Source organism: Remersonia thermophila, chromosome 2, assembly GCF_042764415.1.
Source record: "Remersonia thermophila strain ATCC 22073 chromosome 2, whole genome shotgun sequence".
Taxonomy (NCBI): Eukaryota; Fungi; Ascomycota; class Sordariomycetes; order Sordariales; family Chaetomiaceae; genus Remersonia; species Remersonia thermophila.
This window is the reverse complement of record NC_092218.1, coordinates 2,824,249-2,852,013: the sequence shown is the minus strand read 5'-3', so window position 1 is coordinate 2,852,013 and position 27,765 is coordinate 2,824,249. Positions and strand designations below refer to the sequence as shown.

Below are 27,765 nucleotides of genomic sequence, written 5' to 3'. Positions count from 1 at the left end.
TTACCGTACTAGGTATCAAACGGCTCTTCCCTCCCTCTTCCATTTTCCAGGTGTTGCAGTAGCAGGTATATATGGTGCACTAGCTGATGGCAGCATCAGCGGATCCGTTTTTGCTGTCACACCAGGTGCCACCTAGAAGTAGAACAAAGGCACACTCTCCCAAGCATCTGTCAAGCAATTCTGGGAGTTGCCACACGCGCTGCATAATTTCGTTCTCGGCAAGGTTTTTTTTTTTTTTATTTGCCGACATTTCAAAAGGGTTGTCTCATGTTCGTTTAGATACCGACGCTGTCTCAGTTACACACCGCTCAACAGAGAGAGAGAAGGAAATGCCTTTGGATGTGTTGCAGTAGCAGGTATATATGGTGCACTAGCTGATGGCAGCATCAGCGGATCCGTTTTTGCTGTCACAGGATGATATTGGCAGTAAGCCTGGTGGGAGGCGAGGGGAAGAGAAGGCCCAACGCCCGACGCGCTTCCTCTCGCGCTGAGCCTTCTCCCAACGTCAAGCTAGCGCACTTGCATACGGGAAGGGGGGTTATCGGGTGTGTGATAGTAAGCACCGCTAAGCCCTCGTGCGTGTTGAACTTTTTCCCGGAAGAACGTTGCGGAATCTGACCACCGAAACCTGGCAGGTTGACGTCTGGGGTGGGTGGTTTGCTTTTTTGTGCTTTTTGTGACAGCGTTCAGCCGTTGGGTGGTTGAAACCGCAACGGCCGCCGGCAAACTGAGGTAGCTGAGGCGGAGCATCCGTCAAGAACTCAACTCTACTACTCAACAGAGCACCTAGGCTTTTGGACAGAGCATGCAACACAAGTGAGAGGAGGAAGGGAGGGTCACGGCCTCATCTTTTCCCCCCATCTTACCTTGGCCTCTCTAGGTTTTTCAGCCCAGGTCGCCTCTATGCTGGCTGCTGGTCGAATGCGACGACCCCTCGTTAAATACCCGAGTTACACCAGCCCTGTGAGAGGGCAGGATGAGGTGAGATGCGCCCTGGCCGGGAGCCAGGGAGTCTGCGTGCTACCCTGGCCTTACCTCCGCTCCGGTTGATACAAACCGTCCTGTACTACCACCACATGCGCGACGTGGAGGGAACCGCATACGCTACTGTTTCATCATTCCCCGGACTGTTTCCCCACAAACCGCTGGACCTCCAACAAATCCCGGAAACATGAGCGGGACGTGGGAAAGGTTCTTGTGTTTTTTCCCCCTCTTCCCGTCCGTGGGGATGAAGGTTCGTAAAGATCATTGATCGTCGCTATCCTCCATAGGAAAAGCAAACACACCGAGAATCTTTGTCCGGTGGCGGGAAGATTCTCCAAATAGAAAAGGGAGGGGGCAAACATTCCGTCCTCTTCACCAATCGACGGTTCCATCTCACCCTCTTCATCTCTCATCAGCGAGCAGCTTCAATCCGCGTCGAGTCATCATCACGCCGAACCTGGGCCCCATCCACCGGGTCAACCTCTTCGAGCCAGCAGAGCTAGGTGAACGAGGGAACGCCCGTGCTCCTCGACTCCGAAGCCGTTGCCTGTGCCGCCTGCGCCGCCGCCGCGCGTCCTGATCATGTCTGGGTCCAATCCGAATCCCGGCCCGGGAGGCTTCGGCCCCAGCGCCCATGACCGCCGTGGCTACCGCCAGTACAACAATGCTTACTACTATGCCTTCCACCCACCGCAAGCCGCCGATGGTGGCAGAGACAGCATCCATTCTAACAGCGCCGACGCGACAACCACCGCCACCGCCGCCGCCGCCAGCAGCAACATCACGTACTCGCCGCCGGACGTGATCCCCTCTCGAAGACCGGTTCCGGGGCAGAGAGATATTTCCTCCCCTACGGTCATCACGACTGCAGCACCCGCCACAGCCCCCTTCGATCCCTCCACTGTCTCACCCATCCTCCCAGAGCCTCAGCAGCAGCAGCAGCAGCAGCAGCAGCAACAAAACTGCCTTCACCCAACGCGTAGCAGCATGAGCAGCGGCGGTGGCGTCGGAGGAGGAGGAGGAGGAGAAGGAGTAGAGGGAGCAGGAGGGTTTGGTGGCTGGGGCGGGCAGCAACCCCGGCGCATGGACACGGTGAGCAGCGCGGGGGTGTTTACCGTGTCGCCGGCCAGCTCGATCCATGAAGAGGTCGACCCCGACAACCATGCCAAGGGGGAGGCGTACGGGTACCGAGGGCCGGCGGGACTGACGCCTTCACCCCCGCAGCAATACTCTCGCAACACAGCGGCTCCAGAAACAGCAGCAGCACCAGTAGCAGCTCACGCATCACTGGAGAGCACACCGGGAGGCACGGGTTGGCCTGCGACGGGGATAGGAGGGTCAGGAGCCGTTGGAACGGCGCCTAAGCTTACGGGAGAACCATGGCCAGCCCACCATCCGGTCGAGGACGAGATGTCCTACCGGCCGACCGAGCATGCACACAGCAGCCGGGACGTGCAACGGCTTCCAACGGCACGCCTAAGAGAGCCCCGGCGCGACCAGGGCCTTCTTGCGTCAGCCGTCGACAAGCCGGCGGCTCCGGCATCAAGGCTGACCTCCGCAAACGCCTTCGCGCCGGCCTCATCCTCCGGGCTCCTCGCAGCATCTACAGCAACAGCCACATCAACGGCAACAGCAGCCTTACCTGCGCTTGGGCCGTGGCAGGGCCCGCCGCACCAACCTCAACCAACACCCGCAGGCCCTTTCATGCGGTATTCAGACCTCACCTACTTCCCCTCCCCGGCCGAAGCCGCCATCGTCGCCGCCGCTTCTGCCACGTCTGCCGACGCCGGGGAGCACAAAGACGAGTCCCACGTCGAGGTGCCCGTCGCCGGCGTACCCCCCGCGGACACCTTCCCTAGCATCCCCGAGGGCATGTACACCCCCAAGGCGAGGCGGTCGTGGGACCGGCAGAGGAAGCAACGGCGGAAGACAAGAAAGGAGGAGGACGCGAGGAGGCGGAAGGAGGAAGCGGTTGAGCGGGTTGAAGAGATGGGTTGGAATGGAGCCGGTCCCGGCCCTGGATCCGAACGGGGAACGTCTGTGGCTAGGGGGTTGCGATTGTTAAGTTCGTTCCGTCATGGTGGTGGTGGTGGTGGCGGCGGCGGCGGCGGCGGCGGTGATGGAGGGGAAGGAATCGATGGCCATCAAGATGCCGATGGAGGGAGCAGAAGGGAGCACAGAAGCGGCTGTCCCGCCCTGCTCGACTTTTGCAGCCACTGGATCCCCGAAATTGCCTGCTGCCTTGTCGGCACCCTCCTCATGGCCATCATTGTGGTCGTTCTCTGGACGTTTGACGGGCACGCTCTGGCCGGCTGGCCGCTCACCGTGTCGCTCAACACGCTTGTGGCGTTCCTGACGACTGTGTGCCAGGTGGTTCTGGCCGTGCCGCTGACTGAGGGCCTGTCCCAGCTCAAGTGGAACTCGTTCGCCCGCGGCGACAAGCCGCTGGCGGATTTTGTGACCTTCGAGGACGCGAAGCGCAGCCCGGGGGGAGCTGCAGCGCTGGTTTGGAAGAGGAAAGGAAGGTATGGGAGGGGACGAAAAATGAGGCCGCTCACGCCACCGCCCACTGGCTGGCTGGCGTGGTTTCTTCCTGCGTGGTCGATTGGCAATGCTGACGCGTGCGTGCTGTTGGCAGGGCGCTCGGCATGATGGCGGCCACAGCGCTGACGACAAGTTTCCTGCTCTCTCCACTCACCCAGGGCGCCATCACATATCCCATGCGGACGCTTGAGGCGGGCAGCGGGATGGCCCGTCTCTCTGTTAGCGAAGCGTACTCCCACCCCACCCCGTATGGTAAGAAGACACGCCCCCTTCCTTTCCAAGCTGCTGCTACCGACAGCAGCAGCAGCAGCAGCAGCAGCAAAAGTCTCCGTCGACGGCGAATGGGCGAAACGCTGACCCCCTCCCCTCCCACACTCCCTCCCCGCCAGCGACTCTCGACGCCCGAGAGAAACAAGCCATCCACTCAGGAATCCACCATCCCGTTGACTCAGAGTTCCCACACCTCCAGCCCCTCTGCAGCTCGGGCTACTGCCGCTGGCCGCGGAACGCCAGCTCGCTCGCCATCTGCGCCGCCGTGGCCGACGTCTCCGACCGGCTCGCCGTCTCCAGCCCAGCCAGCGCATCTAGCCAGGGCGCGCCGTCCTTCGCAGGCCAAGCGGGCGACGAAACCGTCCGCCGTGCCCGCCTGCCCAACGGCGTCTTCCTCGTCGGCGGGGCCACGAGCGTCAACCTCAACATCTCCTCCCCGTACAACGCCTCCGCAAGCAACCTCGACCCCGAGGAGGAAGATGGGCTCTTCCTCCCCGCCAGAACAAGCCTCGCCTTTTCGGACCAGGACGGGCGCGTCTCCAGCGCCGTGGCCAACTTCTTCTTGATCTACTACGTCCACCAAGCGGCGGCTGATGATGATGGGGCGGAGCAGCCCGTGCCTGCGGTTGCTGATCTGGAAGGGTTCCGCGCCGTGGAAGTTCTGCTGCACTTTTGCGTCAACACATATCAAGTAGTGACGGAAAATGGGTTGTCGAGCAGTCAAGTGGTAAGCTCGGCGATGCTGACGACCGAGGACGAAGCGAGGGGCGCGCTGGTGACCTTGGGGGATACCACCTCCTCGCCCTCCTCGTCTTCCTCGGCATCAGCTCGGCCGGTGATGTTGGGGATGACCAGCGCTGAGGGGCAGGGGGTATACTCGGTCAGGCGGGACGACGTGAGGCTGCTCAACGGGTACCTCCGGTCCGTTTTCTCGGGGACGTACTCGCACAGCTACGGAAAGGCCATCGGCGGCGAGACCCCCGTAAGTGAGGCGATCGGGCACGCCATGTTTGGCCGCAGCGTGCTTGACGAGGACGTGACGCGGGCTGCGGTCCGAAACGTGACGGCCAACGTGGCCACCAGCTTGACGAACGCGCAAGTAGACCTTCCTTTTTGGCTCCGCTCTTCTCTACCCCCTCTCGGATTCGCATTTCCAGCTGCTCGCGGCTTCTCGTTGCTGGCTTCCCTTCCGCCCCAAAGCCACGATACCGCCGTGGAGGAGGTCCGGGATGACCGTAGCGGCCGACCTCCTCCCGTCGCCACCAGCGTTGGGGAAGCGCCAACCGCCACAAGGTTACGGGTGCTAACTCTTGCCCTGGCATAGAATCCGTTCCATGAGCTCGAGCACAGCGAGCGGGACCGTGCTCGCCACAGAAAGCTACGTCCGCGTCCAGTGGGCTTGGATTACGTTCCTGGCCATCCAAGTAGCGCTGTCGGCCAGCTTCCTGGTAGGAATCATGATCCAGACGGCCGTCTGGAACGTCAAGATCCTCAAGGGGTCGTCCGCCGCGGGGCTGCTTGCCATCTCCGCAGAGGACAAGACGTATCTGGAAACGCAGATGGACGTGTTCCTGGACAGCACGCGGCGCGGAAGCCAAAGCTCGGAGTCGTCCCGCAAGTTGCAAGCCATAACCTGCAGGTTCAGGCCGAGAGAAAGGGGCTGGGTCCTCAACCTGAACAAGGGAGACGCGGCGGGGAATACCGGCTGAAGGCGCCTGTGATCTGAGCATTGTGCAATGTGACAGACACGGTACCAAGCACTTATTACAGTGCCCGACGAGATCCACTTGGAGTTTTGTCAACCTGCGCATCGGCAAAGTGTTTGTTGGCCGTCTTTCCCACCAGAGCTCAGAAAACGGGGCTTCATCTGTGAGGGTCGGGGTAACCGGCAGCCAAGGTATGTCGACATCTTCGCGCCTAATTGGCCCCAAACGGCCCGCCGGTGACCTATGGTGTTCCGGCGAGATGGCGAGGAAGTGGTGCAACCTGCAGCTCGAGTGTTTGTGCCGGAGACACCACCTCCCACAACCGCAGAGGGGGATGCAGATTGTTATCGCGCCATCTCCGGCCATGCCGAGACCCGGAGCAAGCCCGCGCACGCTCTTCTGGACAATGGACAATGGCGCGCCATGATCTGCGGAGGTAGTGCTGACTGGCTCGCCGTTGACGTGGCACGGAAGCACACGCAGCGACCTATCCACGGCGGGCGGTCCCCCCCCCCCCCCCCCCTAAGCTGGCCAAGGTGTGCAAAACACGACCCGGTACGCCGTCCCTGCTCCCACGGTAGAAGTGCTGGTTCGGGTTCGGCATTCAGCGCCATTGGCGTCGCTAGTGGTTATCCATGCATTGGCGAATGCCACCGGCGCCGGCTTTGGACGCAGCGAAGCCGTCCGCAAGGTGGTTTCTCCCGCCGTAGCGAACGTGGGCGATGTAGGTCAGTCCGTTGACCCGAGATAACACGCATATCCAGGCATGGGATTTGAAGCCCGAGATATTGCGTCTTCTGCGTAGACTGGAATTTAAGCTATTCAGCATGCCGGCGATACGGGCCTCGGTACCGTGGCGGAATGGGCAGCTTTGTTGAGACACGGCCGTTCCCCCCGACCCCGCGGCCGACGGGCCAACCGGGCCAACCCGGACAGGTCAAGTCCAATGTAACGACGGTTTGTTGACGTCTCTCTCGCTTCACGCACACGGGGTCGCAACGGGATGGTGCCGTCCAGTCTCTGGATAAGCCGGGTGGCGCTGGTTTGTCAGGTCAGATAGTGCTGTGAGACAAACGCCAGAAGCAGCGCGCGGGGAGATGAGCAGGAGAGACAATAACAGAACTGGCCATGCCACAAAGAACCATTGGGCCGTTGTACCGAGCCTGGGATGGAGCACGGGTAGCAATGCATGAGCAGAAAACGACTGGAGGGAACTGCTGGAAGCGTGGGGAACAAGTCGAATGTGCATCAACCATCTATTGCTGCAAACGCAACACGTTCCCATCTGTCCAGCTCCAAGGCGCAGCTTGTCCAATTGTCCCCCTTCCCCTCCGTGGCTGTCGGCTCCCCGCTTTCCCCCCAACTCCGCGTTCGCCCCGGATTGCGAAGCTTATTCTGTGTGTAGCACGATAGTGGATGCACGAGCTGGGGTTGGCGCATTGGCTTGCTCTAGCTCGAGAGGGCGCAATAGTGTGGAGAAAGGGCAGATGTGCAGATGTTGATACAGAAAAGAAAGCAAAAGCAGATCGAATCAACGCTGATGAAAGAGGAAGAGGCTGGAGGTTGCGCACGGCGAAGAGTGGGGCAGACAAAGCACCTGCCTTGTGCTTGCTGCAGGGGATGGATCTCTGTTGGAATCGCCTACGGGGCACATGTCGGTGAAGCGATCGGGCCGAGCCTCTGTGGACAGGAACAGCGAGGACAGCGGCAGTAGGAGGTAGCTGGTAATGAGCGTCCATTCCGTGTCGGTACGTTACGCTTGTTGGCTCTCTTGGAGGCGGTCCTTGGGGTCCAACGAAGCATTGGCCCTCTCGTCCTTGCTTGTTTCGTTCGGCGTCCCTTGATTCCCAGCGTCTCTTATGTACTATATGGATGTACTGCGTACATACTGTGTACGATACATAAGCCGGCTCCCCGGTTGAGGGGTCTGCCGGCGGGGAGCACAGGCGCAACGATCCAGAAGCGAGAGACATACCAAGTAACGTTATCGCAAGCCCGGTGGAACGACATGTCGTTCTCACCCTAGACCGCAGCCCTAGACCTCGACAGCGAAAACGGCCGTGGCGTCCTCGGGAAGAAAACGGGTTGTGGAGCCGGTGACCGGCAACCCTCCAGCGAGCCAATCGGGTGGCCGGCGAGCGGTGAAGCTGGCAGCAGGTTTCTGGGTTTCTCTGCTCCGATTGGCATCCTTCACCGTGCGTTTGGCGTTACGTAAGGGTGTATGGAGGACGTATTTGGTTGTGAATCGAGCCTTCACCTCAGTCAGTGTTTTGGCCGCCGCCAGGAACGTCTGCTTTGCGATTTTCGCGAACGTGGGGGTCGACGGCCCCGCACCAAAAAAGCCGTCCCCGGGGTGGTCGTAAGGAAGGTTACCTCGCAAATGCCGGTCAGCAGGTCTGGTTCCTGGACACAGCAAACGCTGGCATGGAGGCATGTACCTTACGTATAGGCGTGCCGTCACGTCCTGTACTGTGTATGCACGCGCCGAGGTGCCTGACCGGGAAGGCGAGTGGAAAAGGAGACTTGGGGAGGCTCCCGAGTGGCATGCCGCGCGGGATGGGTCGGTTCGTGAGGGGTGCTTCGAGGGGGACCTTGGAGCTCGAACGGTGGGTTGCGAACTCCACAAGGTGGCCGGGCTGCGCGGTGAAGCTCAATGGCAGGGTCCACGTGGTCTGGGGTATCCCGATGCGTCTGGTTGGGTTGTCGTTGGGAGGGGGGACACAAGAAGGTTTAGGCTTGAAGAGACTTGACTGAATTGAGCCTCGAAGCGAGAGCTTACCGCGGCATGGTATCGAAAAAAAAGAATGCGAGAGGGGACCTAATAGGAAACCATGCTGCCGGAGTGGCACTTTGGGTGACGACGGCGTGACGGCGAGGTGACAACGGGGTGACAACGAGGTGACGGGTGACATGGAAGTCTTGCTTGCATCGAATGGAGCATGGAGCAGGAATGGAGAATGGAGAGTCGAGGAAGGGGAAAAAGTTGGTTCAATTTGGAAGTTGAACCCACCTGCGGCGCAATCAACAAAAGATCCCATCCCAAGGTAGGACTTGCCTGGTGGGCGGATCGCGACATCTTGAACCATCTCGATCGTCCCTTCCGCGCGGGTTCCTCTCCACCTTCCAGCTTCTCGACCGTTGGGTACAGAAAAAGAGGAGGAGAGGGAAGGAGCAAGAAGAGATCCCAAGTCTTCCATTAAGGATTTTTTTTTTTCCCTTCCTTGTCTTTTCATGGTATCGTCGTTCCTTTGCCTCGATTGGGCTCCCGTCACTCTTCAACATCGCCAAACTCCAGAGCGCTGCAGCTCTGCAGTCTCACTCTCACACAGCTCGACTCGATTGGTCTGCTGTGCAACTTCGACTCAATCCCGCTCCCGCTCCCGCTCCCGGCTCCGTCAATCACGTCGACTGGCCTACCTTGGGTGTTTTTTTTTCTCTCTCTCACTTCGCGGGTATTCTTGGCCATATTAGCCCCATAGAGCCACGACTCGAGCCGCGCTGCTCCCGGTTTCCCTCCGCAGGCGTGATCGGGCCTTCTTCACCCGTGCTATCAGACGAGATTTTCTTCTCCTGTGCTTCTTCGGAACTTGTGCAGTTTTGCCTACCTTGGATCTCCCTGCCTGTCCTTCACCGACCCGCTGGATTCGCCAACGGCACTCCGGCTCTCTCCCTCACCTAGCCCCGGTTCATTCCCCCGGACTCGGTCCTCGGTCGGCCCAGGCGCGGAGCGGCTCCGGCTCAAGCTCCCCTAACCCCGAACACCGCCTCGAGGTCCGTTGGTGTGGGGACCTCCCGACAACTTGCGTCCGCCCTGGTTCCGCAGGGCACGCTCGGCACTCCGACACTCGAATGCGGAGACGGTCGGCTGCGTCGAGGCATCTCAGGGTCCGCCGGTAGTGATCGAGCAGTGGGAAGCAGCCTTGGCTCGAGCCGTTGATGATGGGATTTTGCTCCGTCTGACCATCCCCCGTGCATGTCAGACAAAGGATGCAACCTCCTCCCATGTTGGCTGAGGCGCCGCCCAACAAGAGTGACGACCGCCGCCCCCTCTCACAGCTGCTCGCCAACTCCGAGGACCACCGCCCTTCCACCATAGGCCCACCCCCTTCGGACCATGCGAGCCACGCCGACGCCAATGCCCCTCAGCCTGTGCGGAAGAATACCACGTCCTCGGTATCGACGGTGGCGACCGCCCTGACCACCACCACCACCCTCGCCGCCGAGGCCACCGCGACCGCCGCAGGGACCCCTTTCAGCAGCGTGGTTTCGTCGCCCACGTATCCCGCCCAGCCGACGCAAGGGGTGTTCTCGGCGAGGGACGGATCCAATGTACCCCCGCAACGCCGGCCGACGAGACGCCGGGTCGGGCCGCTGACGGCCGTGCAACGCGAGCGGGCCCATCTTATCCGGAAGATGGGTGCTTGCGCGGACTGTCGCCGCCGTAGAGTCGCGGTGAGCACCACGCGCGCCGCAAAAATAAAAGAGGAAACGCTGTTGAGCAGCTGCTGACGTCCCGTAGTGTCATCCGAACCACCACAACATGACGTGGGAGGAGGCTGCCAGGAGATTCCGATCCCACGAGCCGTCTCAGGAGCTCCCGCCCATCAGGGGCTCCCAGCTGAGCGCCGTGGCCCTAACCTCCGGGCAGGAGCCACGAGCCATGGACATAGATCCTCCGTCGTCCCACGCACCCGGCCAGCCGTTGCAGAACGAGGGCCGCATCCGGACCCCTCTTCCGTCAGGTCCCCGCCCGGACAAGCCCGTTCAGCTGCCGCCCTTGCCCGGGTTTGACAACTTCCGGGCTACCCTCCAGGGAAGTGCGGACCGAATCCTGGCCAACCCGTTCCGCAGCCGTTACGCTCATGTCTCGGTTCTCATGATCCGCTGGCAAGAAGACGAGGATGCGGCCGCCCAGAGGGGCCTAGAAGAGCTCGAACGGACGTTCCAGGAGGACTACGACTACACGGTCTACGTCAAGACGATTCCCAGGTGGACGGACGAGTCGCGAACCCCCTATCTCTGGCTATCGCAGGTCCTTGGTGACTTTGTCACGGACCACAACCAGCGCGACTGTCTCAAAATTTTCTGCTACGCGGGCCACAGCTATCTGAACGCGAACCGCGAACCAGTGCTGGCAAGGTGCGCATCCTATCCTTGTTGTCTTTGTACCCTTTCCAAGGCTCACATCGCCTGCAGCTCCCCGCACGCCGACCCCGCCTCCGTCATTCGATGGGACAGCATCCGGCATTTCTTTGAGAACACTCGCGCCGACACGCTTATACTGATGGACTGCGCCTATTACCCATTCCATTCAACGACCAGGCAGGAAGGAATGCTGGAGCTGGTGGCTGCTTCGGCGGGCGAGGACCACGTTGAGCTGCTCGGCCGCGGCGTCTTCACGCGGGCCCTGGCGGACCAGCTCAGGACTCGGGCGGCCCGGGCGTTCCTCGAACCCTTCTCGGCGGCTGAGCTCCACGGGCGCTTGCTGGCGGTGTATCCCAGCTTGGTGAAGGAGAGGCATCCCAGCGACAGGGCCGTGGCGCAGTTCCCCACGCCGCTCATCCTGCAGCTGTCCGGGACCAAGACGTTACCGTCGATCCTCCTGGCTCCGCGCCGCCACCAGGCCCAGAGCCAGTGCCAGAGCCAGGGTCACCACGGGCAGGCCGGCCCTTCCTCAGCCTCTTCGCTGGCCGGGTCGCAGCACATCACCATCACGTTTCGCCTAACCGACGACGCCTTCAAGCTGGACAGCTGGGCCGAGTGGCTTCGGCTAATGCCCTCGGGCATCACCGAAGCAAGGATAGATGGGCCCTATCGGAATACGTTTCAATGACAGCAGCGAGTCGCGGCTGCGTGGCATCGCTCGCTGGTTGGCCGGGATAACGAGGTTGAAACCAGAAGCAAGCTCAACTGCTTCACGTCCTCAGACTCGGGATGCTCTTTAGCGTTGCTTGTCGTTCAGCTCAAAGCTACGGACTGTCTCTTGTTGCTGCATGTTCTCGCCTATTTTCGCAACACCCAACCTTTCCTTGTATTTTGATGACGATGGATGATACCCCTACGCTGCCGGTTGGGTTGAGTCGAGGACCCTATTGGTTATGGATGAGGGTTTCTACGTAAAAACCAACAGACCAGAGCTTCGACGTGTTGGCACACAGCCAGGAACGAAGGAGGCGGCGGGGGTTTTCTGGTTTTCTGGGCAACGGCTGCGAAAAGCAACAAAAGGGGGGGCCGTTGGGGTTGTCGAATAGAAGATATCTATTGCATGTCAAGTCTTTGGTGTTGTGTTAGCCTTTTGCATTCCGCGCAGAGCATCGAGAACACGGAGTTTTTTTTTTTTTTTTTTTTTTTTTACCTTGGCGTAATTGTTTAACTAGTGTTTTGGGTCGATGTGCGATTCAGGGGTATTAATAGTGATAGCCGAGGTACACATCAACAAACAGGCATTGGGGGGGGGGGGGGGGGGAGGGACACCCTACAACCCCTCCCCTCCTTGGGTTCACCACCGAGGACACGAAAAATAAAGATGGAAGGTCAGCTTGACAGAACTCAACGGAAAATCAAACTCGAATTTAGTGGTATCTTGTCAACATGGTCATCACAACAGCAATACGATGCAAGTAATACGGGTCAGAAACAACCACCCGCCCCCCGGCAGCTGGGGGCCAGCAACTGGCGCAACCCAAGAATCGAAACGAAGCGAATCCGAACAAAAAAAAAAAAAAAAAAAAGAGACAAGTCATGCCAACCAGCTTTTCAACCCTCGCCAGCTGCTTTCTTTTTTTTTTTTTTTTTTTCCCTGCCTTTTCCCCCCTCCCGCTTACAACCAGACGGCCGCGGCCACCACGCCGACCGCCAGGGCCCAGGCCGCCTTCTCGTCCCTCCTCCTGCCGAACACGCTCAGGCGGGACCCGCCGGACTCGAGGGAGTCGAAGCCCTCGAGCTTGGGGGTGGGCTGGTACTCGGCGCCGCCGGCGCCGGGCGCGACGCCGGCGGCGGCGGGGTCGACGGTGGTGCCGTTCCAGCAGTAGCGCTCGAAGCAGCGGCGGCACTGGTCCGGGACGGGGGTGCCGGTGCGGGCGAGGCTGCGGCTCAGGACGGCGCAGGCGACGCAGGCGGGCCACTGGTCGTCGAGGGTGCCGTTGGCCTGGGTGGCGGCGTTGTAGCCGTTGAGGATGATGGCGTCGCGCTCGGGGAGGGTGTAGGAAGGGTCAAAGGTGGTGACGTTGGACATGAAGGTGTAAGGGGCGTTGGGGAGGTAGACGATGAGGGGCGGGACGGCTTGGGCGTCGGCGGCGGTGAAGTTGGCCGGGTCGCAGCCGAAAAAGGTCGGGCGCGAGTTGAGGCCGAGGGCGACGAAGGTGACGTCGTCCGGGACGGCGGGGAAGAGGGTGCCGTTGGCGATGGCGTTGAAGGAGCGCTCGTAGCTGGCGCGCATGGCGGTGCCGTTGGGCCACGAGTAGGTCGTGTCGGCGGACGAGTCGACGGCGAAGACGACGTCGACGGCGCGCTCGCGCTGGACGAGCGGGTAGAAGGGGATGTTTTGGAGGTCCAGGCCGCCGTCGACGAGGTCGAGCTCGAGGGTGTCGGCGGTGGGGTTGGTGGACGGGGACCACTTGTAGAAGGGGTTGGGGACGAACTGGGCGATGTCGTTGCTCGTCTCGTCTAGGTTGGTGAGGATGGCGGTGACGGCGTTGACGATGAAGTCGGGGACCCCGTCGACCTCGGTCATGTTTTGGAGGAGGAAGGCGTTGAAGAGCGACGACGAGGTGCCAAAGATGAAGCTGAGCGCGTCGAAGCCGCGGACGCAGTGGCCGTCCTTGGGGACGGCGCCGGCGGAAAAGTTGGAGGCGAGGTAGCGCATGGGGGCGAAGCCGTAGTAGGTCGGGTCCCAGGAGCCCATCTCGTAGGGGTTGAACTCGAAGACGGTGTTGTTGAGCGTGATGGCCCTCGAGCCCGGGTTGCGGGCGTCGGCCACGAGGATGGGGAAGGGGGCTTTGGCGGCCGAGAAGTCGTCGTCGTCGGCGATGCTCGAGAAGGTGTAGGCCGGCCCGCCCTCGGGGGCGTCGATGAGCTGGTAGGCGAGGGCGCGCCCCCAGTAGTCGGTGATGGAGACGGGGAAGCCCGCCTGGCGCTTGCTGTCGACCTGGTTGGACACCTGGCGCCAGTACCTCGCCGTGTCCATGATGCCGGGCAGGTCGGGGCCCCTGAAGATGGTGTTGTCGAAGCGCCAGACGTTGCTGTCCTCGTGGCCGGCCTGCAGGGCGCCGACGGTGGTGAAGTTGTTGCCGTAGAGGCTGCTCACGAGCCAGCCGCCGCCCGAGAGGCCCGAGAGGTAGGTGGCGGCTTGGAGCAAGCCGCCGATGCCGCCCTTGTCGGTGGACCCGGGCGTGCGGCTGTCGGCGGCCTTGATGAAGCCGGCGCCGTTCATGAGGGCGCGGTAGCCGCCGCCCGAGACGGCGAGGGCGATGTTGGGCAGGTCCGCGAGGCCCGGGGCGACCCTGTTGATGTACTCGTCGGCGTCAAAGCCGTCGATGTTGGCGCGCTTGAGGAACTCCTTCATGGGCTCGACGGTGAGCGGGCGGCGCTTGGCCAGCCAGTCGGCCTCGCGCTGGGAGAGGCCATCGGCGCGGCGGATCGTGGGTTTCTGGGCCGGGCAGTCCACCTGCCGGGGCGCATAGCCGTCGGGCGCGTCGGGACGGGCGCGGGGGATCACGGACCGATCCGGGATCGGCTCGGCTGCCGAGCAGGAGAGGACGGCGAGCGGTAGGAGGGTGCGTAGATGCATGGTAAAGGAAAAAAGAAAAGGGGGGTATCTCGTAGACAGACAAGAAGGGGGCCGGAGCTGCGCACCACGGCAGCAGGGAATGTCTGGAAAAGAGAAAACGAAACAGAAGAGGGGGAAAACAAGGTCTGAACGAGGGATGACCAGAAGGAATAGCTAGGAAAAGGAATTCGTCACTCGGGGTTTCCAGCTGTCGTCGGTCTCCCGGGACAATCCAAGGGGGAGGGAGGACGGTTCGGCCGGGATGGGGGGTGGTTATTAGAGAGCGAAACAACGACAACCCGGGAGGTCAGCGAGGGTGTGGCTGAGCAGAAATACCCTTTTTTAAAGAACGGAGCGAAACGAAACCAAAAGAAAGAAAAAAAAAAAAAAAAAAAGAACACGGGCCGGACGACCTCGTCCTCGTCGGGTCTTTGGGATGCTTGGTAGAAAACGCGGCCTCGGTGGTGAGAATTGCGCCGGCCCAGTCTGCATACCGACCGGACCCCAAACACGCAAGGGACGGACAGCATCACATCGCGGCAGGGACGCGAAACACCCCGGGCGGGATATTAACCACGGCGGGTGGGCGGCGGCCAACGTCAGGCCAAGCCTTGGCCTCGTCTGACAAACTTCGACTTCCGAGACTGCCGCAACAACCCCCTGGCCGCAACAACCCCCCCCCCGGGCCATCCGTCCGGCATTCGGGTCAGACAGACGGCCATCGGCACTCTACTGTGTACGCAGTATGCGTATGTACGCAGTACTTTGATACTGCGTACCTAGTGTACACAGTACATGCCTTGTTCACGTCTCTACCTAGGAGACAGGGGACGGTCATCTTGACGGTTCCCGGCCTGCCTCCAGGAGAATGGCTGCGACTCTCCGTCGGCGACAACCTGGAAGTCAGGCAACAAGCCGTTCGTCGCGTGCTGGAGAGGCAGCTCGGGGATGGTGGGGATGGTTTGTTGCGACGATCCCTTTTTTCTTTGGGAGATTTGTTTTGTTTGGATTTCAGCTGAGCGCCGGCACTACCTACTCAGTACTGCGTGGTTACACCATGACTACCATAATCCTTCTTCCAACCCAAGACAGCAGCGAGGCTAAGCCAACAGGCGTGGCAGGGCATTCCCGCCCCGGCCAAACAGCTGCGATGCGCCAAGTTGGGAGGGAGAGAGGCTTCTCTCATTCTTTTTGTTTCGTGCCCCGATGACGACGACTGGCACATGCACGCTCCCTGGGATGGGCGCCATCACCATGCCAAGTCTTGGCAAGGCGCCTACTATATGTACGGACCTCCTATCAGCTTGAACCCCTGCCGCCAGGATCTGGCGATCCTGAACATGCCTGGGCCGCCCAATCAGGGCGGCGAATTGGCTCCCGTTGTGGAGGGAGAGGGGGGAGGTTAACGTCAATCAAGCCAGCTCGCATCGCCTTCTAATTTTGTGGTACCCACCCTTCCATGTGATCTTCGCGCCGGCAGCAGCTCACAGGGTAATTCGGTAGCCGCACCTCGGCGCTCTCAACCTCCCGTCCAACGCCTCTTTGTGGCACATGACAATATAGGTACCGATAGGTACCGTGTACATAGTTACTCGGTGCATACCTTGGGTAGACACCGAGTTCCACGTCAGACACGGTAGGCCGGGCTGCCAAATCCCTACTAGCACAGCATGTCCTGTGCGCAGTTCTTAGGAACGGCTTCAAAATGGGCAGAGAAAGAAAGAAGAAAAAAGGAAAACAATGTGGGGACATTGCGGGACGTTATGGCATGTGGAACACTGGACGGGAGCCATCAGCATCCAACTGCCAAACTAACCCAGAAAGGTCTGGCCCGGGGGGGAAGAAGGGGGGGGAGTTCAAACCACCCAAGGCCGGAGCTAGGTAACTACTGCGTAGTTACTGCGTAGGTCCCTACTACTACACAACAGCACGGTACCTTGCCTCAGGTACCGTACCTAGGTGGAGGCGGCCGGCCGGCCTGCCCTGGAGTCCGAAACCCCCCGCCCCCCCTCCACCAACGGCCCGAGCAAACAGCCATGGAATAACTAACTACCGTGTACCGGTGCTGTCAGGTACCTCCGTGCTCCGGATGATTCGGGCAAGAAACCCCGCCCCTCTTCTAGCGAGGGGTCGGCCCGCTGCTCTCGCCCGGCCGGCTCGTTTCGGCCATTACATCCGGCCTTAGAACCCACCAAAAAAAAAAAAAAATAAACTCTAATTCGGTACTTGGCATGTCATTTATCGGTTGGCGGGCTGGCTGGTTGGCGGGCTCCTCCCCTTTCTCGAACCCCAGAGATCGGGGGGACTGGGAGGATACAGCGCCTCTTCCTTAGGTACATACCTCCCTATGAGCGGTGCGCAGCTGTTGGTTTTGCTGCCGGAGGAACCGAGCCCGTACGCTGTAACCATGACATGAGCGGTGGAGAGGTTCCAGGCTCCCTCGGGCTCCGCGTAATGCTTACGCAAACGCCAGCGGGCGTCTGACATGGACGCGTGTTGTCCTCCCAGAAAGGCACCAAAGAATGGAGAGGACGATGCTACCCAAGAGGCTAAGGTGCTGTAGGCAGTTGGCACAAGTCGGGCCGGTGCGTCGTCGTCTACTGTGTACCTAGGTGGCTCAGCCTCGCTGCGCCGGTAGATGCCTGCTGGTCCTACAATACCTACCACCTACCTAGGGTAGTAGACAACAGCGCTAGGCCGTCTGCTCGTGCTCCTGAGAGCCCAGCATTGACGACGCACCATGTAGCCAGAGCTGTGGCCAACACAGCGGTTGGTCTACACACACACACACACACACACACACACACACACACACACACACAAGAAAAAAAAAAAAAAAAAAGGCAACACCAAAACGTCACGGCTCCCAGGAGAGCCATACCTAGGTCAGGTACCTCATGGTATTGCACCCGGTTTTGACGCCAAAAAAATCCATTTGCTTTTTTGTACTTGGAGCACCCAAGATACCTATAACCAAGGAGGGAAAAAAACAATTCATGAAACCTGCCAACGCACACACAAAACACCAGACCGACACCATCCGTCATCGTCCTCACCGTCATGCCTTCTTGTTCATGTGCTCCAGGCGGATGCTCACAGCACGACGGTGGGCCTCGAGCTGCTCCACGCCGGCCAGCTGCATGACGGCCTCGCCGACGTTGCGCAAGCCCTCGGCCGAGAGGCTGGAGCTGGTGATGTGCTTGACAAAGGAGGCCAGGTTGACGCCCGAGTACTGCTTGGCGTAGCCGTAGGTGGCTGTAGAGCGTAGCAGACCCTCGTCAGCATTTCTCTGTCTCTCCTTGGGGGAAGGGGGCTGGGGTGAAAAAGGGAGGGGGGGAAGCTTACGCAAAGAGTGGTTCACACCGGCCGAGTAATCGCCCACGCTCTCGGGCGTCCACTCGCCGATGAAGACGCTGCCCGCGTTCATCACCTTCTCGACCACCTGCTCCGCATCGCGCAGCTGCAGGATCAGATGCTCCGGCGCGTACTTGTTGCTGATGTCCATCGCCTCGTCCACCGTCCTCACCTTGACCGTGAGCGAGTGGGCGATCGAGCCGCGCACAATGTCCACGCGCGGCAGCGCCAGCGCCTGGCGGTGCAGCTCGTCCTCGATGGCCGCGAGCTGGGCGTCGTCCAGGTCCACGGCGATCAGCACCACCTGGCTGTCGACGCCGTGCTCGGCCTGCGAGAGCAGGTCGGACGCGACAAAGGCCGGGTTGGCGTGGCGGTCGGCGATGACGAGCACCTCGGAGGGGCCCGCGGGCATGTCGATGCCCACGCCGGCGTTGGTGTCGTTGCTGACGTACATCTTGGCGGCCGTGACGAACTGGTTGCCCGGGCCGAGGATCTTGTCCACCTTGGTGACGCTCTCGGTGCCGTAGGCCATGGCGGCCACGGCCTGCGCGCCGCCGGCCAGCACGATGGACTCGGCGCCCACCTTGTGCGCCACGTAGACGATCTCGGGGGTGATGGTGCCGTCGGCGCGCGGGGGCGACGCCAGGACGATCTTGTTGCACCCGGCCACCATGGCGGGGACGCCCAGCATGAGCGCCGTGCTGGGCAGGACCGCGGTGCCGCCCGGCACGTACAGGCCGACGGCCTCGATGGGGCGCACGAACCGGCTGCACACGACCCCCGGCATGGTCTCGACGCGCAGCGGCTTGTCCTCCTTCTGGGCCGCGTGGAACTTGCGGATGTTCTCAAACGACACGTCGATGGCGCGCTTCGTTTCTTCGGGGAGCCGCATGAGCTCTTCGGAAAAGGGGGCGCGCAGGACCGGCGAGGTCAGCGACGTCGCCTTTTCGAACTTGTGCGTGTACGCGAGGACCGCCTTGTCGCCGTTGCGTCGCACGTCGTCGATGATGGGCACGATGATCTTCATGATGGCGTCGTACGACTTTTGCGAGGGGCGCCGGAGCGCCTCGTCGAGCTCTGCTGCCGACACCTGGGCCGCGTCGTAGACCTGCATCCGGATCCTTTCCGGCTCGGCCGTCGCGGGCGCGGGCGCCGGGGCAGGAGCGGGAGCTTCGGCCGGCTTCTCGGCCGGCTTGATGCCCTCCTTCTCGGCCCACTTCCCCTTGGCGTCGCCCTGGCGGCGCTTGACCTTGAAGCTCTTGGCGTCGAGGCTCTTCTCGACATCCGCCAGCGTGGCGCCGGCGGCGACCGCCTTGGTCAGAGCAAAGTAGATGAGGTCGGCCGCCTCAAAGGCGGCCTCCTCGGCCGTCGTGGCGTTGCACAGCTCCTCCGCCTCCTCCATGATCTTGGCCCGCAGCAGCTTCTCGTCCGAGAACAGGCGGGCCGTGTAGGAGCCGGGCGGGGCCGACTGCTTGCGCGACAGCAGCGTCTTCTCCAGCTTGGCGACGCCGCGGAGGTCGCCGAAGCAGCCGGACTGATCGAGGTGGCAGAAGCGGCCCTTCTGGCGCACGACAAACTTGAGGGCGTCGTTGTCGCAGTCGAGCGAGATGCGCACCAGCTCCTGCGTGTCGCCCGACGTGGCCCCCTTGTACCACAGGCCGCGCTTGCGGCTCTGGTAGACGCCCGTCTGGGTGCGCAGGGCCTCGCCGACGCTCTCTGCGCTGCTGTATACCAGGCCGAGGGCCGTGTCGTGCTCGTCTACCACGACGGTGGGGATGAGGCCGTCCGGACGGTCCGACTTCCACGACGCCGCGAGCACCTTGGGCACGGCGAGCTTGCCGTCCTGCGGGGTGCTGCTCAGGCCCGTCGACGGCAGGATGGGGATGGCGGAGGACTCGGCGGCGACGGCGACGAGCTTGTCGAGGTCGGCGCCGGGGACGGGCTGGAGGAAAAGGGGAGAAACCTTGTTGCTCCCGGCCTCCCTGGCGAGGCCGACGGCGGCCGGCGCCGCCGGATCGAAGCCGGTGACGAGCAGGCCCTGCTCGGAGGCGGCCGCGGGGATCTGGGAAGCCTCAGCGTCGACGGCGACGGCGACGCGGGAGCCGTACTCGGCCAACGAGGGCAGCTGGTCGGGGCGGACAAAGACCCTGCGGGCGCCGGCGTCGATCAGGGTGACAATGTCATCGCGGGACTCGAGCCGCGTCACGTCGAGGAAGGGGTGGAACTCGGTGTTGTGGCGAGCGAGGAAGCGAAGGATCTTGTCCAAGGCCGGGGGCGCGACCTGGATGAAGACGCAGCCGAGGCAGGACACCTCTTCGCGGTTGAGACCCTCCTTCTCGCCGCCGAGCCCCGGAGGGATGTTGACGCCGACAAGGAAGGGAAGCGGTAGTGTCGTCTCCATGGTTTTTTGTTTTTTCTGTTAGGGGGGAGGGGTAGGGAGGGATGGAGGGAGGGAGGGGGAATGAAGTGGGTATGAAGTCACATGTAACAAGATTGGGACTTGAAGTTGTGCCAAGGAGGAGAAATCACCCCAAGGTTTTCTTCGTCTTCTTCTGTCTTGATTCCAGGATCCTGTCCGCTTGAGTCATCCAATTTTCCAAAAGAGAAAACCTCCAAACCTTCTGGTCCTGGATCGGCGCTCCCCCCATGTTGCCGGGGCCGAGGTGGGGCAGTTTCTCTGTCCCGCTGCCCCTCACTCTTGGTAACCATTGGGCTTCTCTGCGCTGGCTCCGGGTTGGCTCCGGGTCGGTCGGCTCTGCATCGGACACGGCACCAACTTGGCGGGGTCCGGCCCTCTTTTTTTCCAGAAATAAGCGGTGGTCAGTGCGCACAAAGAGCGGGTCCCTGCCTTGGCAGAGTGCAGTTGCGGTTGCGCGGTCAAGCGCGACTCCAAACCCTCAACAACGGAAGCTTCCAATCCCACCACCGCACACTGCTCCAGGTTCCTTCCCCTGAAGTGACAAGACTCGGCCATCGAATCCGCTTTTTTTTCTTTTTCCCTTTTGAGAAGATTCATCCGGGCCACCTACCGAATCCATCCATCTCGGCGACCTCTCACTCTCTCGACAACCCAGTCTCCAGCCACCGCTTCAATCCAACCCGAGCCTCTCTCGACTCCTCCTCGAACTTCATCTCGCACCTCATCATCGCCAATCTCCCATCCGGCACGTTCGAGGTCTCTCTCTTGGCCGGACCGCCATCGTCAATCATGTCCGCCCCCGCCGTCTCGGCAGCGCCGCAAACCAACGGCGTCCCGCCCTCCTCCGCCACCCAGAGCGCCCCGAGCACCCAACAAGCGACGCAATCCTCGCAATCCCAGCCTCCCTCCACAAACACCACGGCCCCGTCGGCCGGAAGCCAGTCACAGTCACAGCAGCAGCAGCAGCAGCAACAGCAACAACCACAACAGCAACAACAACAACAGTCCACATCCCAACCACCACCGCCGCAACAACCACCTTCCCACCCCTCTCATTCGACATCCACCAACCCAAACAACGCCGCCTCCCCGCGGCCCCGCGACGCCCGCACCCTCGAGCTTCTCCTCACCGCGCAGGGCGTCACCTCCTTTGAGCAGCGCGTCCCGCTGCTCCTCCTCGACTTCGCCTACCGCCACACGGCCTCCATCCTCTCGGACGCGCTGCACCTCGCGGCCGACCCGTACGTCTCGCACGCCGGGTCCCGCCCGAGCGCCGCGTCGGGCGCCGCGCCCGTCACCGTCGGCGACGCCGCCGTCACGGCCAGCGCCGTGCAGCTCGCCATCGCCAGCCGCCTGGGCTACCAGTTCCGCGGCGGGGGCGGGAGCGTGGCTGGCGGCATGGCGGGCGGCGGGGGCGCCGGCGGGGGCGCCGCCAGCAAGGAGTGGCTCATGGAGCTGGCGCGCGAGCGCAACAAGATCGCCCTGCCCCGCGTGCAGCCGAGCGAGTGGGGGGTGAGGCTGCCGGGCGAGAGGTTTGTGCTGAGCGGGGTCAGCTGGGGGCTGAGGGACGTTTGGGCGGGCCAGGAGGGCGCGGAGGACAGCAGCAGCGAGGAGGAGGAGGAGGACGAGGAGGAAGGCGGGGACAAGATGGCGCTGGACGGCCCCGGGGGAGGAGATGCGATGGACACGGAGGATATCGGCGGGGATGGGGTCGAGGGAGGCACGATGGAGGACGTGTTTGGGGATGAAGGGTTGGAGGACGAGGAGATGGCCGAGGCCTAAGAAGGGACGAGGACTGCGTGGATCGATGTTGTACGCGCCGCCTGCTCGTCTGTTTATAATACAGCTTGGAGGACGAACAAGAAGCTGACGAGAAGTCATCCAGGGAAACGAGAAGTGGTGTGAGAGAAGGTGCGTTTGGCGTTTTATTGGGCGGGCTGGGTGGTTTCGTTTGGAGAAAATGGAAAAACACACACACAGACACACACAGAGAGAGAGAGAGCATCGGATAGTCGGATATAACGCGGTCTTGCCTGGCAGAGAAACCACACTCGGCAGCGCTTCACCATCAACCTTCTCTCGAGACATTGGAAGCTTGCAGCGCCGGTTCGAAACCCGACCGGCAAACAAACACACCTGGGTGGGCGTTCCATGGACGCTGGCACTTCGTCACGGGGCTGTCCACAATGGTAATTTCAACATATGTAAATATATAAATATGCTCCTTTGTGCACTCTAGGGCTACAATACAGAGTAACAGAACCCAACCCGGCGCCTTCGTCCAGAGACAGAACAAAAAAAAAAAAAAAAAAAGAAAAGAAAACCCATCCATCCCCGCCCTATGCGCCGCGCTATGCAAAGCAACTGTCCCGTGTCTGTGGTTGTGGTTTAAGAGGTGTATGTAGACAGTCAGAGCAAACAGGAGGAACAAGTTCCCCGCCCACCGCCAACGTACACGCTCTCCCAGCCATGCTTCGCTGCCAAGGTTTGTTGAAAACAACAGAAAAAAAATTGCATGCCGTCCTCTTCACGCCAACAAGGCTGTCCCCGCCGGGAACGGCCTTATTTTGGCTCCATCTTCAGGTTCTTCACGCCCGTCATCAACTCGGCGTCCACATCGTGGACCACCTTCCCCTTGGGCCCGCTGAGAGAGCCGAGTTGCGTCTGGGCAACAGGCTCAGCCTCGACTTCTTCCTCTTCCTCCTCCTCCTCCTCTTCTTCTTCTTCCGCCTCTTCTTCTTCTTCTTCTCCCTCCTCTTCCTCGTCATATTCCCCCTCCTCTTCATCAAACTCCACCGACTCCCGCAGATGTCCCTCTTCCGCCTCATCCTCATACTCGTCCTCTTCGTACATGGACCCCCGAGACATGTAGCTATCCGCCATCCCCTCCCCGACCTCCTCTTCGTCCTCCTCGTCGGCGTACTCATCCTCATCCTCCAGCTCCTCATCGTCCATCTCTTCCTCTTCCTCTTCCTCATCCTCGCTCGCCGAGAACTCGTCCAGCTCCAGCGGCGTATCCCGCCAGTACTGAAAGTCGGTATACTCCTCGCCGCCGCCCTTGACGAGCGTGCCGACCGGCGGGAAGTAGTGGTCGACGACCTCCGTCATGTTGACGTAGCTGAGCTTCATCTTGCTGAGGCTCAGCAGGTCGCGCGAGACCTCGGCGTTGGAGTTGATGGTGAAGATGCGGGTGCGCGGCACGTCGACGGTGCGGTACGAGATCTGATCGGTGAACCGGTTGCCGAAGCCGGCGTAGAAGGGGGTGCGGTCGGGCCCGTAGAGGCTGCGGATGTCGCGCAGGGTCGACATTTTGAAGATGTGGGGCTTGCGGAGGTAAATCTCGCGGCGCAGGGCGGCCATGGTGCGGTCGGGCGAGAGGATGGTGGGGCCCCGGGGCAGGCGGTAGCCGTCCTGCACGATGCCGGCCAGGTAGGCGCGCGTCGTGTCGGCCTGGCCGACGGAGCGGCTCGTCAGGTACATGATGTTGTAGCCGTTGGCGACGATGTCGCTGTACAGCTTGGCCACGCCGGCGTGGGTCCAGTCGCGGCCGATCATGTTGAGGACGTGGCCGAGGGCGTCGGATTTGGTAATGGTGCCGTCAATGTCCGAGATGACGACGGGCGTGTCGTGCCGCCACAGGTACATGTAGGCCTGACACGTGGCGCGGTTGACGGTGAAGCTCATCGTGTTCTCGCCGGGCTTGAGGTTCAGCGCCTTGAGCTGGTCGCTCGTCAGCCGCAGCGTCTTGGCGTAGTTGCGGTTCGGGTCGCCGGCCGCCGACGAGCCGGGGGAGCTGGGGGGCGTCTGCGCCGACTGGCCCGCGTCGGAGCCGCTGCGCCGGTGCGTGCTCGCCGTGGGGGACGCCGTGGCGTCGCTGCTGTCGCTCTGGTACCCCGGGTCGGAGGCGGCGTCGTTGGGCACGCCGGGCGACGGGCTGCGCAGGGCCGACTCCATGGCGCGCTTGAGGGCGGCGTCCTTGGCCTCCTCGCTGCTGTAGATCCAGAGGTTGCCGCGCTCGTCGACCCCGATGAGCGCGCCGATGTCGTAGTTGCCGTCCAGGTGCTCCGACAGCACCTTGCGGGCCAGCACCTCGGCGCGGATGGCGTCCTCGTCGTCCTTGAACCCCGTCATGTCCAGCATCAGGTCGCCCGTGTCGGTGACGTGGGTCGGCATGTTGACGGCGGCCAGCTCCCTCGACAGCGCGAGGGCTCGCTGCACGGCCTCGGCCGGGGGCAGGGGCGGCGGGCTCAAGGATCGCTCCGAGCAGCGCGGGCTGGTCCCCTCGACGGAGCCGTGGTCGCTGGACGGCCTCCGGCCGGTTCGGCGCACAAAATCGTCGCTGAGGGCGCGGCCGGGCGAGCCGTCCAGAAAGTGCGCGCCGACCCGGGAGAGATCGGGCGACGAGGACCGCGGCGTCATCAGGCCTGGGATGGCTCACGTTAGCACAGAGCGATCTCGCTGGAGGGGCGGGAACCACGACGCACCATCCCGTCCCGTGCTGCCGAGGGCCGTCGTAGACGCCCGGAAGCTCGGCGAGCGGTCGTTGAGGTCGAGCGAGTCGGGCTCTTGCAGCGGGGGCTGGCCGTGGTGCAAGGCGTTCAAGGGCGGGCTGGAGGCGGGCGACACGAGGGGCGAGGTCTGCAGGCTCTTGGGGATGGTGTCGCTGGTTTCGAACACGAAGAAGGCCTCGCCGCCCTCTCCGAGCTTCATGGGGTACGGCTGCTTGACGCCGTTCACCTTGAACTCGACCTTCTTTTCGTAGGGGCGCAGCAGCGAAAACTTGCCGAAGCGCACGTGAAAGGGCGAGCACGCCAGGCTGCCATCTTCGCGCTCGACAACGATCACATCGATGGCGCCGCTGAGGGTGGCCGGGTTGATGGAGTTCCAGGCCGTCGAGACCGAATCGCTCAAGTTCCGGACGTACTGCATGGCGGCGGCGGCGTCGGCGGCGACGGCGGCCCGGGAGGACCACGAGGAGGTGAGGCAAGTTCGCTCCGGGGTGAAGGATGAAGAGGCGCAGCGACGGGCCGGGCGGCCTGGTCGTGCGACGGCGAGGGCAAGGGGGCGCAAGCGTCAAAGATCGGTTCGGCTCTCGTGGCACACGTGGGAGCTTGAAGCAGCGCGGCGTGGCGTTATTTATTTCGTTGTCGCCAAGGACAGCGTTGCGGCGAGACCGAGTGAGACAACGAATTCCGGCACTGACGGGGTTCGCTGGATTTCAAGCGCGCGCGCGCTCGGGATCCGCGGAACGAGACGAGACGCAAAAAAGCTCGTTGGGTCGAGAAACCGACAAACCCGGCTCCGTCGAGGATCGCAGGCAAGATTCGAAATAAATCAGAGGCTGGAGGAAAACCAAGACGGCTCCCGCAAAGGGATATATAAATATATGTATATATTGTGAGAGGAGGAGGGGAAACGGTTCGATCAGAGCCGTGGGATGTGCGTGTGGGATGTGGATCGGATGGATGACTGTGCAGCGTGCATGCGTCCACCCCGGGACCTGGACCGCAGTCGTTTGTACAGTGGGTAGCGACGGAATTACACTTGGAGCTTGGAAGGACAAGTTAGAAAGCAAGGAGCCGTGCGTCGCGGGCTTGAGGAGCTTGATTCAGGAGAGACCTGACCCTTTTGCAGGCCATGGGGGAAGGGAGAAAGGGGGGAGAGGGAAAAGGAGAGGGAGGTGATGAAGATGGCCGGGGGAGCTTATTGATGAATGAATGCATGGTGATGTCGGGTCTCTTGTGTCGCCCATGTCTCAATCACGAGGACTCAACAAACGCCCACATGCCCCAATCGGTCAAAACGCCGGACCCCGCCAAAGCATGCGATGGGGCGCCGGGCCCAGCGGAGGATCCAGCGGAGGGCCCAGCGGAAGGCCCAGCGGAAGGCCCAGGGCTGAGTCCCGTGCTTCCTGCAGGCCCGACACGACCCGGCTCCTCTCTCCCTGGCTGGCTGCCTGGCCGGGCAGGCATGAACAGTCTCCGCGTGTGCCAAATGATTGGTCCGTAGCTCGCAAAGCGGCTCTGTCCCTGCCAAGTCTGCCAGGCTTCGCAGGCCGAAATTCATAGCGATACCTTCCAGGTTGGTTCGTGCTTCCATTTGGGGGCCCCCTTGTCTCAGGCATTCGGGTCCCGTCCACCCTTTTTTTTTTCCCTTTCCTTGCTGCTCCGCTGATGTCATGGCATCCAACATGCCCGACCGGGAGGTGTCCCGAGGTACAACCTGGAAGTGCTCACCCGTATGCGGTGGGAACCCAACCCGACGTTGGAACCGGGCAGTCACCTGCTGCGCACCCTGGCTCCGCCAGCTGCAGGCGGCGTGCGAAACCGGGTGAGACGGCGAGTGCGCATTCGACGTTGTGTGTGTGTGTGCGCGTGTGTGCGTGTGTGCGTGCGTGTGTGTGTGTGTGTGTGTGTAAGTAGAGATGAGAGACAACGGCCCCGAATGGCTCAGATCCATGCATGCGGGAAGATGCGGGGGAGCCCATCGCATCTGCATTGAATGGCCCGCCAAGGCCCGCCGTGGCTGGCTTGGGGTTGTTGGGGATGACAGCAGTGCTAGAACGCTGGGACGCTGGGACGCTGGGACGCGTAAGGCGGACCAGCTGATCAGCTGAGAGTGGTTCTGCTGCGGGTGGTGCTGTGATGGGCTGGCGGAAACGAGGCCGGAGACCCGATGTCTTGCCCGAAGGGGACAGCCAGGCGCCCAACCTTGGAACACCGGATTCGGCATGTAGGTGCCCGTCATCCACCGCTCAGTAGAATGGGTTCGGATCCGCTTTCCACCGTCCGCACGACGCACACAACGATGCCCCGAGAGAACCAGGCCCATTCCAATTCGCCTGGAGCAGATCGGACATGGACTTGGACAAGGTATGTCTGCACATGGACCTCAGGACCTCAGGTCGGTACGACAAAAAAACCCGGCTTGGCCGTTGGCACCCGTTCAATGCCGACTGTTTGGAGTGCCCGATCACATGAGAACGCCCCCCCCCCCCCCCCCCCACACACACACACACCTACACTGCAGGAAAACGTGGACTTGAGATGATACCAAGAGCTACATCAGACTTTCCTAGTACATGACATGAGATGAGATGGTAGGCGGTAGGCCTTGAGGATTCCCCGAGGATTGGTTGGAGGCGAGCCAACGAGACCCGACGGCAGAAGGGAAAGAAAACCGGCCAAAAGACCCATTCCAAGAGAAGGCAGGAGAACGGAGTGCCTCGCTGAAGGAGTAGAGCAAGACAGCCGCCATGGATAGGTAGGCCTTCCCCGGTGGCCTGGAGGTCTGACAAGGCATGAATTCCCCGTCTTACGACTCGCCGTGTTGACACATCCGTCAATGGGGGGACTGGATCCTCAACTTCACTCGGTATTAACTACCGTGTAATTGACGTCAATGTGGATGTTGCGCAGCCTCCATCCATCCATCCATCCGTCCAGGGATGCCGGGTTTGTACTCCACGGGCATTTTGCAATGCGGTGGAAATCACATGGCAAGTTCCAGTGGCCAACTTGGCGTACGTTGCGCAATCTGTTCAAGCAGCTTTCTTACTTGCGACGGAGGTACCTAGGCACCTTAGGTACCTCCCTGACCTTACCTACCCAGGTAGGTACTACTTTCCGAACTTCGTATGTATGTACCTTGTTGAGCGTTAAACGAAATCAAGACGGAAATCCACGTGCCTGCTTGCCCGTTGGTTGACCTGGCTGCGCTCT

The 27,765-nt window shown here is 61.7% G+C and overlaps 6 protein-coding genes across 6 annotated transcripts; 3 read left to right on the top strand and 3 right to left on the bottom strand.

The window, feature by feature from the left end:
* Positions 1–1,566: 1,566 nt before the first annotated feature.
* Positions 1,567–5,507, top strand: VTJ83DRAFT_2232 (uncharacterized protein; the record flags this gene model as incomplete). Its single annotated transcript, XM_071008480.1, has 5 exons — positions 1,567–3,509; positions 3,623–3,780; positions 3,981–4,525; positions 4,667–4,893; positions 5,123–5,507. 5 exons carry the CDS (start codon positions 1,567–1,569, stop codon positions 5,505–5,507), a joined length of 3,258 nt encoding a protein of 1,085 aa, XP_070868772.1.
* A 3,984-nt stretch (positions 5,508–9,491) lies between these two features.
* VTJ83DRAFT_2231 (uncharacterized protein) lies at positions 9,492–11,337 on the top strand (the record flags this gene model as incomplete). Its single annotated transcript, XM_071008479.1, has 3 exons — positions 9,492–9,956; positions 10,024–10,643; positions 10,701–11,337. 3 exons carry the CDS (start codon positions 9,492–9,494, stop codon positions 11,335–11,337), a joined length of 1,722 nt encoding a protein of 573 aa, XP_070868771.1.
* Positions 11,338–12,324: 987 nt separating this feature from the next.
* Positions 12,325–14,292, bottom strand: VTJ83DRAFT_2230 (uncharacterized protein; the record flags this gene model as incomplete). The annotated part of the gene is made up of 1 exon (XM_071008478.1): positions 12,325–14,292. One exon carries the CDS (start codon positions 14,290–14,292, stop codon positions 12,325–12,327), a length of 1,968 nt encoding a protein of 655 aa, XP_070868770.1.
* A 3,037-nt stretch (positions 14,293–17,329) lies between these two features.
* On the bottom strand, positions 17,330–20,026 carry VTJ83DRAFT_2229 (uncharacterized protein; the record flags this gene model as incomplete). Its single annotated transcript, XM_071008476.1, has 2 exons — positions 17,330–17,526; positions 17,617–20,026. 2 exons carry the CDS (start codon positions 20,024–20,026, stop codon positions 17,330–17,332), a joined length of 2,607 nt encoding a protein of 868 aa, XP_070868769.1.
* Positions 20,027–20,833: 807 nt separating this feature from the next.
* Positions 20,834–21,826, top strand: VTJ83DRAFT_2228 (uncharacterized protein; the record flags this gene model as incomplete). The annotated part of the gene is made up of 1 exon (XM_071008475.1): positions 20,834–21,826. One exon carries the CDS (start codon positions 20,834–20,836, stop codon positions 21,824–21,826), a length of 993 nt encoding a protein of 330 aa, XP_070868768.1.
* Positions 21,827–22,606: 780 nt separating this feature from the next.
* Positions 22,607–24,973, bottom strand: VTJ83DRAFT_2227 (uncharacterized protein; the record flags this gene model as incomplete). Its single annotated transcript, XM_071008474.1, has 2 exons — positions 22,607–24,468; positions 24,529–24,973. The coding sequence occupies 2 exons, from the start codon at positions 24,971–24,973 to the stop codon at positions 22,607–22,609; spliced, it is 2,307 nt and encodes a 768-aa protein (XP_070868767.1).
* Between the last annotated feature and the right edge of the window lie 2,792 nt (positions 24,974–27,765).